This window comes from Chlamydotis macqueenii, chromosome 5 (genome assembly GCF_036417535.1).
Source record: "Chlamydotis macqueenii isolate bChlMac1 chromosome 5, bChlMac1.mat, whole genome shotgun sequence".
NCBI classification, from domain to species: domain Eukaryota; kingdom Metazoa; phylum Chordata; class Aves; order Otidiformes; family Otididae; genus Chlamydotis; species Chlamydotis macqueenii.
Window position 1 is genome coordinate 28,076,818 of NC_141560.1, and position 13,591 is coordinate 28,090,408.

General features: G+C 39.4%; 1 protein-coding gene across 2 annotated transcripts in view; it reads left to right on the forward strand.

Moving 5' to 3' along the window:
• MBIP (MAP3K12 binding inhibitory protein 1) overlaps positions 1-7,690 on the forward strand; it is a 36,222-nt gene extending 28,532 nt beyond the window's left edge. For both annotated transcript variants that reach the window (XM_086748263.1, XM_086748272.1), the window contains one exon: positions 3,813-7,690. In XM_086748263.1, the coding sequence (XP_086604389.1) occupies positions 3,813-3,842 (30 nt within the window). In that variant the 3' untranslated portion in view covers positions 3,843-7,690. The remainder of the gene's footprint in view (positions 1-3,812) is intronic.
• Positions 7,691-13,591: the final 5,901 nt, after the last annotated feature.

The window sequence follows — 13,591 nt, forward strand, 5'->3', positions numbered from 1 at the left end:
TGGCAAAAAACACCGAACATCCGCTTCATTCAATAACCTATTCAATACTGCATTTTTCATTACTGATTTCATATTTTTGAGCTGAAGAGGAAAAATTCAATGCTAAGTCTAGCTGCTACCTTACTAATAGGCAAGACCCTGTCTGTACCCAAAGGCTGTTTTCTCCAAGACCATGCTGTTGTCTTTGGCAGCAGTAGGACTTGAAGGGCACGTGTTTCCTTGTGCATGTGCTGGAATTGTTACCAGCAGTGATCAAAATATGGTTTTTACTATTATAAGCAATTCTGAACATAGATGTTTTAAAATTGAAAACCATTAATCTTTTATTTATATCTGCAATATGTCTTTCTATAAGACAGTTTGAAGAAAGTTATATTTTCCACCAAAAATTTAATGCTGTAAGTAAGGGGTTACCAGGGTCTAGTTGTAACCTAACAGATTAACAAGGGTCTAGTTCCAAACTCTCATCTTACACACCAGGACTACCTACAAACAGAGCTCTCATCCACATCCGGGCAGGCATCAGAAGCCCTGGGCTTGCATAGGCATTGGAAAATCCCCAAGGTAATAGCAGTGGAAGTTTTGAATTTGGCTGAAGATGTCAAAAAAAAAAAAAAAGGGGGGGAAAAAAAGAAAAAGCTGTGGGTTCTACATTTAAAATATACAGTAGCAGAAGAGAGTTTGACTTGGTAAATTAAAATTTTTGAAGATAAATTCAGTTACTATTTTTTAACAGTTAACTCTGTCTTTTCTACAAAACATGTGTTATACGCATTTATTCATACACATGAGGGAAAAAAGCTTGATCTGTGCCCATTACTTGTGTGAGTAATTCCTCACAGCGCAGTGAGGGCGGCTCTAACAGCTTCTTGCATCATTAAAGACTCCTAGGACTGGGCCTATCTTTTGTTACGTGTGTTGAGACTGAGATCACCAGAACGAGGAACTTTCACAACTTTTTAAATACCAAGAAACAAGTATTTCATCATAGATTTTGCCCCTGAAGTCCATCATTACGAGTTAACTAACAGTTAGTTAACTAACAATGCAGAAGTATATTTTCAGACATTCAAGAGCCTGTCAACATGACACCCAGTCTTCCAGGCAAATTCATTAGGCCAGAATTAAATACTTACTGTGGAGGAAAATATAGGAAGAGAAACTCCAGCCTTTGTCACCCATACTTTTGTTAACTTAGACTTTGCCAGATTTGCAACATGTCACAACCGGTGCTTGCCGGGGCCATTGAGGCACTAGGAATGCATTTTCTTTGTGAAGAAGTAGTTTCCGCTTGCATGTGACAAAGCAGCTAGCTGGCTAGTCAGCCTCAGTCAGTGTCTATTTATGGCAAAATGTCAAAAAAGAATGTCCTGCATTTGTGGCTCAACAATAATGAACATGGCTAAATCTGAAAATGAACAAAGGGAAGTGAACAGCTTTTTAAATCCTGAAGAACATTCGATTCTTGGTGTCCTTTTTGTTCCAATTGTTTGGGCTGAAGGCTGTGAAAGGACCACCTGTTGGGCTGCCATTTTGGGATTGTGCTAAATGCAGTGATTGCATGAAAGAACACTTTCCAAAATAACCTGGTATTATTATTCACTTATTTTATAGTAAATCTGCATTCAAAACCTGGAGGAAAGTATAAGGCTTTTTTTTTTTCTAAGTGAAATTTAAAGCTGTAAGTTCTCTATAAATGCGCCTACTGAGGGTGTGTGATTTTTTAGCGACAACCATGATACTTTAAAATGAGCTCAATTAAACTTTTGATGCAGCAGTAAGTTCCCATGTGATAGAAAACTAACCTTTTGAAGTAATAAATGCAAAATGAAGGAGAGATTAAGTTATAAAGGGCTGAGCATCTCTGAGGATTAAGTTAGCAAGAACTACTTGCACACAATGTAACTTAAATATTTATTTTGCTCCTGGCACAAACTTGAATTTTTTAGTGGCGCCAATTATTTTTAATGTCTGTAAGAATGTCCTTGAGCGTAATTTGCTTTTGCTCAAAAGACTGCATTGAATTGTGCTAGAATCTTACTAAACTTTGAGAAAGCTTACTGCAAACCAGTATAAACATTTCATTCAAAAATATGAAATCTGTATTCATTTTCCTAAGGTTTTTTTTTTTTGGTGAAAGATACTTTACACAGCCAAGTGATAACGATTATTTACATAATAAAATCAGGAGAAATGTTGCCCAAATTAAAAAAGAAAAACTCGTTTGTGTTTTATAAACATCAAATCATCCAACTTTTCATTTTTAAGTTGAGACAGAAGAATCCATTCACACAGTTTAGCATGTTTAATATACTACATAAAAACTTTATTCCAATAAACATGCCTGTTAATGTATGAACAAAGCAAATACTTTTCATGAGTGTTAAATAACCTTTGTTTACAGCCAATGTTAATAATGCTTGAAATTAATGCTGGAAATATGTTTTCCAAAGGATATTTTCTTTTTACACACACTACTAGTTATTAAGTTATTTATGTAATATTCCATATATTACCTTATTTCTTCTTAAATATAGATGCCTATGTAAGCTTATTGACACAGGCATGTTATTCACCAGCCTTTTCTGTGTGCATCTGAACAGACACTCTCACCTCATGCTACACACCACGCATTTCCAAAAAGTTTATATTAATTTTAGCTGGGAAAGGACTTCACAATTGGAGCTGGGTTATGCAATTAATTGGAGGGATAGCAAAAAGGGAAGAAAGTCTACATGAATAGCTGAATATATTTTCAGCTGCTTTCACCAGTTTCAATCACAAAAGTTATAGCTAAAGCCCATGAGTTAAATCTCTTGGATTTTGCATATTTTTCATCCTCAGAAAAGTAAAGGTGGTTGTACATCTGAAAACAAGCCATAAATATATTTATATACATAAAAGAGAGCTTATTTCCTAGAAACCCCCTGTATATTTTATACTAGCAGAAATGCAGCTTAACATATCATTGCCACTATTTTTTGAAGTTAAAGCATGATTTAAAATATATTGCAAAGAGTTAAAGTGACTCTTAGAAAATAATAGTTTCGTTGATCAAACAAAATCGCTAGCAGAGCAGATTTTCAGATGTGGCTTGAACTATATTTCCTATGCTAGAGAAAACCGAGTTTCTATGTGACTATCAGTTCAGAGGGGGGAAAAGGTGAAGTGGAACAGCGTACAATGCACAAGTATAAATTAATGTCTGGGTTTATTGTTCACCGTGCCATAAAGAGTATGTAATACACACAGCTATTCTATTAGGGAATTATGGAAACTGAGGCTAGCGAGCAAAAATTACTTATGTCTGAATAAAAATATGTATCTTTGGGAGAGATACAATATGTTTGGAACCCTGAGGGTTAATGAGAGGTAAGCTGGTGAAGGGGGAAGAGGAGATAAGGGAAATAACAGAAGCTGAATAGATAAAAGAAGTGATTCAGTGGGAAGCATTGTTGATCACAGCTAGGTGTCAGAAACAAACTAGAAAAAGGGGAACTGCTTTAACATCGGCAGGAAAATAGTATATATTAAAAAAAAGAACTTATACCACGTACTAAAAAGAAAAAGAAAATAAGAAATAATAAAAGGCTTTCAGGCTTTCTTTGGGACGCATCAATGAAAAATAAAGCAAGCAAGCAAGAAAGAAAGCTCTGAAATGGAATCCTCTCTGAAGGTATCTTGGGGAGAGGGGCTCATTGTCCCATCCTTTTCACATCAAGAATTTAATTTTGCATTCTCTTTGTCTGTCTTGAGATATACTTGCAGTTACTCTACACTGGTGACTTTTTTCTTTCTTTTCGTCCACTTAGGTAGTCTACACTAGCAGAGAGACAGCCTGAATGGGAGAAATCTAGCCATGAATTAAACTGTCTGGCTGCCCCTTGCCAATGTGATTTTTGCCTGAAGTTTGAAGTGTACCCAAAGGCAGTGTGGGATCCTTATTCCTGAGCATTAGAGGCAACCACAGTACTTCTATTTCCCTCATTTTCCATTCCTGTTTTTCATGTCTGTTTTTAAAGAGAAATTATGTCTATATGGAGCATCCAGACTTCCTTATGCATATGCTACACGGGATGCAGATATACCTTCATTATCTATTTACTTATCTTTCAATTTAGGCAACTTGAAAAAAGGTAACCGCTTCTATTTTCCCTCTGGAAAGATCTACACTAAAATGTTATTAGCAGAACATTAAAAACCCCAAAATGCTTTTTAGTGCCAGGGACATTCTGGTTCCTACGTATGTATTCTGTTTACACCCATCCCCCATGAATTCCTAAGACAGTTTCTCTTATATTAAGCTTCCTTCTGGTGCCCATAGCAACACCATCTAGTACTGAAATGTTCCTGCAGGATTTGCAGGAGTCCTTTCAAAACAAAATGCTGATTCTGCAGTTATTGCACACCCAGTTACTTAGATCAGATTCATAGTCTGAGCCCTCAGTTGCACGTGGAAGGCAATTCCGCTGACCACCGACTGTCCTCCGCACCCTTAGGGACAAAACATGTTAGGTATGTTCTGGTTGGTTTGGATTTTCTTCCCACAATAACAACCAACTTGTTCATTTTTTTGTAGTTTACTTAACTGTGCAAAGAAATTGCAGAAAGTGGTGAGGTTTGGATTTTAAGATGATTCTGCTGTTTTCTTTTTTACCTTTCTCCATCTGCAAATGCACATGAAAATTTACCTCTACCCTCTGCTAGGTGGCTCAGGAGCCACTTTCTGATCTTCAGGACAATGATGTGAAGGGGGAAAAAGTACATTTGGTTAAAAAACAATCTGGGAGAAGTTCACGGGAAGTCCCCATGGCTGGCTCCTGCAGCCCAGGTCGCTTGGAACACCTGGTAGCGGTCAGAGCTGCCCGTGTTGAGCTGGACCCTGGCAGGTGCTGCAGGTGCATGCAGCGGGGCAGAAGCAAAGGGCCCATGCCATTGCCACTGCCCCGTCTGTCCATGAGTGTTGGGATTGAGGAGGCTCAAAATCAGCTGTGGGAGTCAGTCTGCCTCCAGGCCTTTCCCCTGTGTGCTGGAGATGCCAGTGGATCTCCAGGGGAGTGCAGAAGGCTGAGGAGTTACACCAAGGTGTGCTCAGAGCCTCTTAGTCCCCTGCTCCAGATCTTCAGGCTGAAGAGGAAAAATGCTACTCCCAAGCACCGGAACCATGTACATTGTCAGTACCAGTCGTTTATATGATTTTGGCTAAAAAAAAAAAGGAAGGGATGAGGGCAGTGATTGACACTATGCACTTTCTTCGTTCATTCTGAGCACAGCATTTCATTTAAATTCTGTGTTGTGCCACGCTGCATGCTAGGAAAGGTACCCTAGGATATTTTTAAAGCTGTAAAAGTTCAGTAAATGGAGACTTCCCTGCAGGACTCAGCTATTAAATCTTTGCTGGAAAGGGGGAGCCACGTCCATTAAAAAAATCATATTCTGGTGAGACTAATCACATCTTTGTACTACTAAAGTATGCTTGAATTCAGATGTTAATCGCATAAATATTTGGCAGATATAAGCCGCGCAGAACAAACACCACGATCTGGCGGAGTTAAATAACCCCTTATCTCTGAAGTTGTCTTGAGAACGTGGAAATACTTGGGACATACTTTCAGGCTGAAGCCAGAACATTTGCAGTGGCAAGGCGAGAAGAATCCCTTTCCTCGCTGCCATTTAGCAAGAGAAAAATTCCCCTGGAGTGCAGCTGCTGGGCACCGTGGCAGGGGCTGGCACCCCACTGGTGCTCTGAGAGCTGCCTTGCGTCGTGGTGGCAAGGAGACCGATTCAGGTGTGCTTATGATCTGAACAGGAAAAGATCTGGAAAAGGGGAGAGCTTGAAGCTCCTTTGGAGGAAATAGGTCACAAATCACCCTCCCGTGTGTTAGCTTTAGCAGAATTGTTCCAGAGTGGAAGTAAAGCTCTGCAAATGGTGTCCTGAGGTGCTGCACGAGACTGATCCTTCCTTGCAACCTGCAAATGTGCCATGCAAAAGGTGTCATTCTGAATAACTAAGATTTTAATTCTAAGCTTAATTCTAAATTTACACCTTTTTTAGAGAAATAAAAAGATCTTTCTTAGTCAAATGCCCTTTTCAACTTGCCAGGAGATGTGAATTACTTCTAACATTACTATTGAGAAATATTATTTCTATCTGATGTCATTCTTCCTACCCTTCCAGCCCTAAATCCCCCATTACTGACAATTAACTCCTTATTTGGTCATTGCTATTCTTGCTCAAGCGAAATCGAGATCTCAGAAAATGTCTTTTGCTTCAGGGATGGCACTCTGGTGGGCATATCTCGCCCACGGGACAGTTTCTTCCACCCTCTTGGGAACACTGCTTGGGCAGAGGAAAGGAAAATCGGGGTTAACATCATGTGTATTGCAGGAAGGGAGGGTTGGGGGGTGGAGGGGTAGGAATTTGCAGTGTACCTTGGATCTGGCAGGATTTCTTTGATCATTTGATCAAGAAATTCTGCATTGACATTTCTAGACTGGACGGGCTCAGAGCACCAGGTTGGGATTAGAAGTGGCATCCAAACACCACGAATTAGGTGATCCCAGCTGGCACAGACAGGACTAGATAGGAGTTTTAAACAATACAGATTAAAAAATCTGGGCTGGTGCATTTTTTTATGAACATAAGGGCTAGAAAAATAATTTTTACAATTGACTTTTGCCAAATCTTAGTTTTTCATCCTGTTTCTTTTTTTCTTTTTTTTTTCTTTTTCTTTTTTTTTTTTTGTACTCTCCTTTGTAGCTTATTTCTTTTATGTAAAGGAATCCTGGTGCTACACATACCTTCAAAGACAGAAAAAAGCTTTTCTTGTGGTGGGTTTTAAGTAGAAACTGCAATCTGAAAGAACTGTTTATCTTGCAAGAAAACTTTTATTGTGAAGATACATTAATCCTGCAAAATTAACAAATCAGCCTGTTCACGCTAGACTGCATCTTCCTTGTATTTAAGATTCTGTGGGTTGCTATTTAGATCTCAGAATGGTCCAAGATGTGGGGCCTGATTCATCAGTGTATTAATTTTGATTTATGCTTGTGTAAAGCTGTAGCTTTTGAGTTAACTTTAAAAAGTATAAAAACTTTTAAAGACACAAACTGCCTCTTTCTCAATGTCTAGAAAGTCCCTGGCAAAACTCAGAATTAATTTTTTCTTGTGATAACTTCTAACAGTTGTTTGTGTGCACGTGAATGCAATGCATAATTTATTTAAAAAATAAGAAAAAAAAAAAGAAAAAATACCAAGTGCAGGAATTATTTAATTCAAGAGCAAAACTGCATAACTCAGGGCTGTCAGGTTGCTCTCAATGCTACATTTTGTCCCAGTTCTTAATCCAGACTGGTAGTCTGTGTGTCTTGCAATGGAGATCCTAGCACTCCTTGTGAAAAACTGTCTCTCTACCTGCAGGTGCTACTGAGAGAAAATCTGGGCTTTTGTCCAGCTATTGTTCCCTTTAAAAAAATTCCCTCTGCTGATAGTTAGAATCAATATTTGCCAAGTCAAGAAATGCCATTGCTTGTCTGAATACTCTGTATGCTTGTACCCAGCTATAACCCATCCCTTTGTTTTAACTTTACTCTGCTGTACAAATGTATTTCTTTTCTTAAAACGATGAAAAATCAGACTTGTTGATAGTATAAATTATTTTTTAATAAGTAAAGCAATAAAGAGTTATCTGATACACAAGTTTTGAGAATGAAGCATAGTTAATTTAATACAAACAATGAGTTCCATCCACTGAAACTATAAACGCTAGGCAGATTAGTTGCTTTTAATCCCGTTTAACTAAAGCTCCCTGTTTCATTCTTCTAATCTTCCCTCATAAACAAATCCTTCCAACTTCGCAGTCATGTTTTCTCTCCTCCTTGGAATTCCTCTCTATTTGACTACATATTTTGAGCATAAAGAGAGGCCCAGGGTGAATGCAGGATTCTAGGAGGGACTCTGTCTGCATTGTGCTAAATCCATAATTAAAAAGGGTTACAGTTAATATATTTAAGCTACAACAGCAAATCCACTTGATCAGACACGACAACAGAAGTATTTATAATGATAATGATTGTCTTACCTCTCAAATGGTCAGACTTAGAGTGTTTAATCTGTACAGATCTGTTTTCTATAATGAAGATATTACGGGCATATCCAAGGCAGTGCAAATTTTGCTTGAACTGGGAAAAGAGAATTGTTTTCAAAGGGTTTTGAAAATCTTATGCCCTGGTGATTTTGGTCTGCAAACAACAATCTCTCTCTTCTCTGCCTTCACTTTAGCACTGATCTTTCTTTCTCAGTGTAGCAGGACCTCTACCTTACAGCAGCAACCTCCATACGCAGGCACAGAGCACGCAGGATGATGAACAGCAGCAACAGCAGCTGTAAATAACATGTTCAAAACATTTTTGTGTACTTTTACTGAAATGTTTAAATAACAGTGGAGATTAAGAAAACGCACGTGTTCATTCCATCAAGCATTAACTGAATCCAAACAGAGTTTTCTTGTGTAAATTCTATTACTTAAATGTCCCCCAAATTATGCCAAAAAACCAGTTGTGTAAAGAAACCCCAAAGCTGCTGTGTTAGTATTGGACTCTGAGACACTGCAGATTGCGATTATACAACTGTAATCTGTTTATTACATTTCTGACCTATAACCGAAGCTCAACGTAATTTTAAAGTCAAGAACACCATCCGTGCCACTTGTTTGTTAAAAAGGAGCATAGCCCACTTTCCGAGTACATTCTGGTTTTTGAGAAGCTATCAACAAACTTGCTCTTTCTGTTGCCACCGATGGGCATGAACCTGATGTCTCGGCACTGCTTTCGTGCTTTGGGACCCCAATAGGGTAACAATAGTTGCCACCTTACAGAAAGTGTCTGATGTGAAGAGTTTCCCCTGGACACAAGTTCTTTCTACTTTGTATTGTCAGACTTGCAGGCACAGGGTTCAGAAAGTTTGGGTTTTGTTTTTGTTTTTTTTTTCCCAGATGGTGATGCTACGGAATTAATCCAAACTGGCTAACTTGTGAAAAACAATTGTGCTCTCTCCAAAGACTAATTTAGCGGTATGAAGCACATATGCATGTGTACCTTACCCCCCCACACACACCTGCACAAGTACACACACACACACATTTATGTGAGTAGATTAACAGCATCTAAAAATCAATTACTTATCTGTATGCACACGTGTTATTAAGATTTATGAAGACTACGCATAGATTTAACTACAGGTTCTCCTTACCTCCCTAAAATTTGGAATCAAAGTACAGTCCTGAAGCTCTTCATCCCTCTACTATTTACCTACACACCATGAGCATGTAATGTTCATTTTTATATGGTATATATAGGTGTTAGGGGAGAGATGTATACAGAAACATCTATTTATATATCTGTATATGGCCATCATGCATTATTTATTAAATGACTTTATTGCTTATACAAACAATAATTATTCTAAACATGCAATTATATATCCATATTTGTGTGTCTATATAGATTTTTTTGTCCTTAATGGAAAACTTGAACTGCGAGCAGCCATGTCAGAACTCAGATGGTTAACATTCACTTCTTGCTGTTTTATTGCATATTACTGTGCGCTCCTGAGCAGCAGGAGCAGATTCAGGCAATTACAATCAAGTCAGGGCACACGCCGTGGCTGAGCAACACGATCATGATGAGGATACTGATGAGGCACTTATCGAAAACCCCACATCATCCACACTCATCAGCCACAACATGTCACCCCAAATGAGGCATCAGCTGCCTTCAAATGGCTCATTGCACACTGTTTACAGCTTTCTTTGGACCCACTTTTGATTTTGCGGTCAGGACTTAGTTCAAACAGCAGCTGACTGGCACTGGCAAGCGTTGGGATTCAGTGGAACCGACTTCCCAGGAGTCAGGAGTGTTTTGACACGGGGCCTGACCGGCGGAGAGGAAAGGTCCTGCCTCAGTCCCCCCTAAACATGGGTCCCTCCGGGGCAGTGAGTTATCTTGGAAACGTCTGAAATTAGGCAAGGAGGGGCAGTGGGAAAGAGGGGAAAAGCAAACAAGCAAACAGTCCCACCGCACTTTCTGGTGTTTTTTATTTCCTGCCTCCACCTTAATGAGCAGCCAGCAACAGGAATTCAGGCAGAAACATTTTAGACCAGATCCCTGTCATTTCTGGGACTCCTTGAGCCACTTTGATGGTGTAAAAGGGTCCTTAAAGTGGGGGCACAAGTCATGGGTTCTCTATTCAAAATTGTCTTTGCATGGGACTTGCACTAAGCTGGGCAGAAAACTTTTTCGGGGCTACAAACCTTTCCCCATTACTTACTGGGATTCAGGAAGGTCTTAGTTAGTTATTTCTGCAAAAAGCAAGCAAACAAGAAAAAAAAATACGTGGATGACTCGTGGAGATCAGCCCCCTGCTCGAGTGAGGATCAGGGGTGACCCAAAAAGGAACAACTTCAAAGCAGAGAGACTGAGACAGACTCCCTCCAGCCCAGCTGATGGGCACTCGAAAGAGGGGTTTAAAGACTCACTGGAGTAGGAAAGGCCACATCCAGACCCTTGCCTAAATCAAGTGGAGTGAGAGCTCTGAGCTGGAGATTGGTTACTCCTGCAGAGCATCCCCCTGGGCTGAACTAGAGCGAAGGCGCTTGCTCCTGCCACCACTGCCTAGAAACAGATATTTCCACAGCACGGATTAAAACTAATTTGTTTTGACAAACAGAGATTTTTTTCTGATGAGAAAGTGCTACGTCATGGAGTCCCTGACACTCTGCCAAAGAGAGTTGAAAGGACCTTAGGGTGAATAGAAATCTAGTCCTTGAACTTCAGACGTTAGCTGATGAAAACATATACTAATCAATTATTGTCAGCTCATATCAGTTTATCTGAGAGATTGGGAAAAATGAAGCTATTTTGCTTTACTACTCTTCCTCTTCTATCTAATAATATCATATGAAATTAATGTATGTCAAAATTCTCAGATAATTGGCTTCCATATCAATTAAAATTTTTGTTTTACAAATAGAGAAGCTTATTAACTGAAAGCTGAAGTAATTCACTCAATCTTACACGGCCAGCTCAGGCCTGTGAAGTAAATCATTAGACAACCCTCCCTTTTCTGATTGTTCAATTAAGATGTAGGAATATTTTATATATATATAGATATACATTTTTATATATCTATATCTATATATCTCCTTTATGGTTACTGTCTGCAGCCTGATCTATCTGCCTTAATAGTTCTCAAATTCTAGAATGCCACACGCTCCCTCCAAATGCCAAATTGTAACAGCATATTGTATCATGAAAACATTTAAAGCAAAACCAGAGAATCCATGCAGGTTTTCCTACACTTGTACATACATCTGAGGGGCTTTTTTCCTTGCTGCTTTTGTTTATAACCTGTGTTGCACAATGCTTTTCCTCTTAGGGACAGATTCTTCCTGCTGCTTACTAAGATTTTATTTAATGTTTAAAAATATTTTCCAAAAAGGCGAAATAGATGGTCCCGGGAGAGAGAAATTAATTTGTACGATCCGTTTATTAGTCTTATTTACTCAAAACATTTTTTTCTTTCCCCACGGATAGCAAACATTCTACACAAATCCTGAACCCGTTAATTTCCTCAGAAGAGCTTAAATTTATTGTTAGGGCTCCTATCACGCTATCTTCGCTGTGGTGCTCGGGGCTGTAAGCAGGGGGAGGAGGTAAGGAGTGTGCATGCATGAGGATGGCACCGGCACAAAATCCCTGAGACCGGCTTGGCCAAAATGCAACCCAGCGGCTCGCGCAGAGCGCGGCGGAGACCCGCAGCATTGCCTGGAGGATGCTGGATGAGAAGCGAGGCACCGGTGGTAACGCATCCTAATTACCAACCCGCGGGGCCGGCAGAACAACGGACAGAGCGGCAGCTCCGGCAGCGGTGGAAAAAGGAGTGGAAGTTTGCATTTTTGCGGCTGTATCTTGAATTGAAGCGTGTGTGTGTGTGTGTGAAAGAGAGAGAGAGAGTGTGTGTGTAAAGAACTGTTTTTGGGTCATCATCTTACGCTCTTTGTGATGCACATTCTAATTTAGGCAAAAGGGATGCATCTTTCAAATGCAGATCATGTTTGCATTAGAAGAGCAATGAGAACACTTGTCACTTTCAGAACATTTATGTGCTAGAAGTACTGTTAGCAGAAGAGCAGTTTAGATAAATTCAAGACTTTTTTTTTGCTGATCACAAACATTAAGCTTCACACCTGAAACCCTCAACCCCCTGCTGTGCTCTAATCCTAGCACCATTCACCCTTAGAGACTCAAAGTGCTGTGCCACTGCTCTCAAACATTTGATTGCCCTTACTTTGAATGCCACCACCTGCAAAAATGCCTTTTTATTCCCTTTGAGCCTCTTGAGAAGGAAGTAAAAATGATAATTCATGACAAACATTAATTAATTGTTTACAAGATGATCTTTTCTTTTTCTAACTTCTGTTCAGCAGACATGTTGAGCTGCAAGACTCCACGCTTGATGCCAGAGCTTGTCAAGAGGTCTGCATTGTTGTTTATCACTCAGGCATAGGATAGACTGCAGGTCATTGTTTCTGCCGTTCAAGTAGGACTGTCTAGCTCTTGTTTGAAGAATGGAAGTGCCATGCATGAGCTCCCCAGTATAAAAGAACTACCGGTTCTGAGGAGGAACAGGGATTTAGCTTCTAATGCAGAGTAAATAAACATTTTTCACCATCTCTTGCTCCATGTGATTTTGGAAAGGTCAAGAGGTGCCATTACAGTATTTTAAAAGCTTCAAATTATGTTTAAATAACGTATCGCTAAACTTGGGGAAATCTTATCAGAATTTAAGAACCTATTGTCGTCGTTTTAGTTCTTGAATTCATCATCAGAGGGAGACGTATTTTGAAAGGAATGTTCTGCTGTTAGGAAGGCTGAGATTCGCTCAAGGCTTGGACTCAGCTTCTCCCCCAAGCTAAAGCATAACCCCCCCCCACATCCCCTACAATGCAGACTTGATTTAACCGAATCCTTAAATTCAAGAATTAATTCTACAAGAGATGTCACACCATGCTAATAACTGACCAGAGTATCCCAATGACAGACTGAAAGAGAAAAATATAGGCAAATTTAAAACTACGCTTCCAAAACATTGAAAACTGGGCAGCAAAATTTAGCTCCCCAAATTACACTCGAGCAGCTAAAGGTGAGCAAACAGGTTTGCAGAGAAACTGAGCTGCCACAACCCGGCTGAAATCATTAGAAACTGTGGTGAACAGCACCTTTGCAAATCAGACTTTTTATTTAATAATTTTAAAAAAATATATATATAAACATACGTTTATTTACACACATGTAAGCAGACATGTTTTAGACATGTTGCTCTGTTCTTCTTGCAAAAAAAAAAACAATTCCAAGAACTTTAAACCACATCAAAAGTCTGGCAAAAAGTTAAAGAGAGTGAAAGGTCTTACTTGTAGGAAGTGTACAGTAATATAGCTTCTTGCAGAATTCTGGTTTCCCCATTCCAAATTAGGAGCCCTTAGATCACGGCTGCAAGGCTAAAAAATCAATGCTGTATTTTCTGAGTTAATAC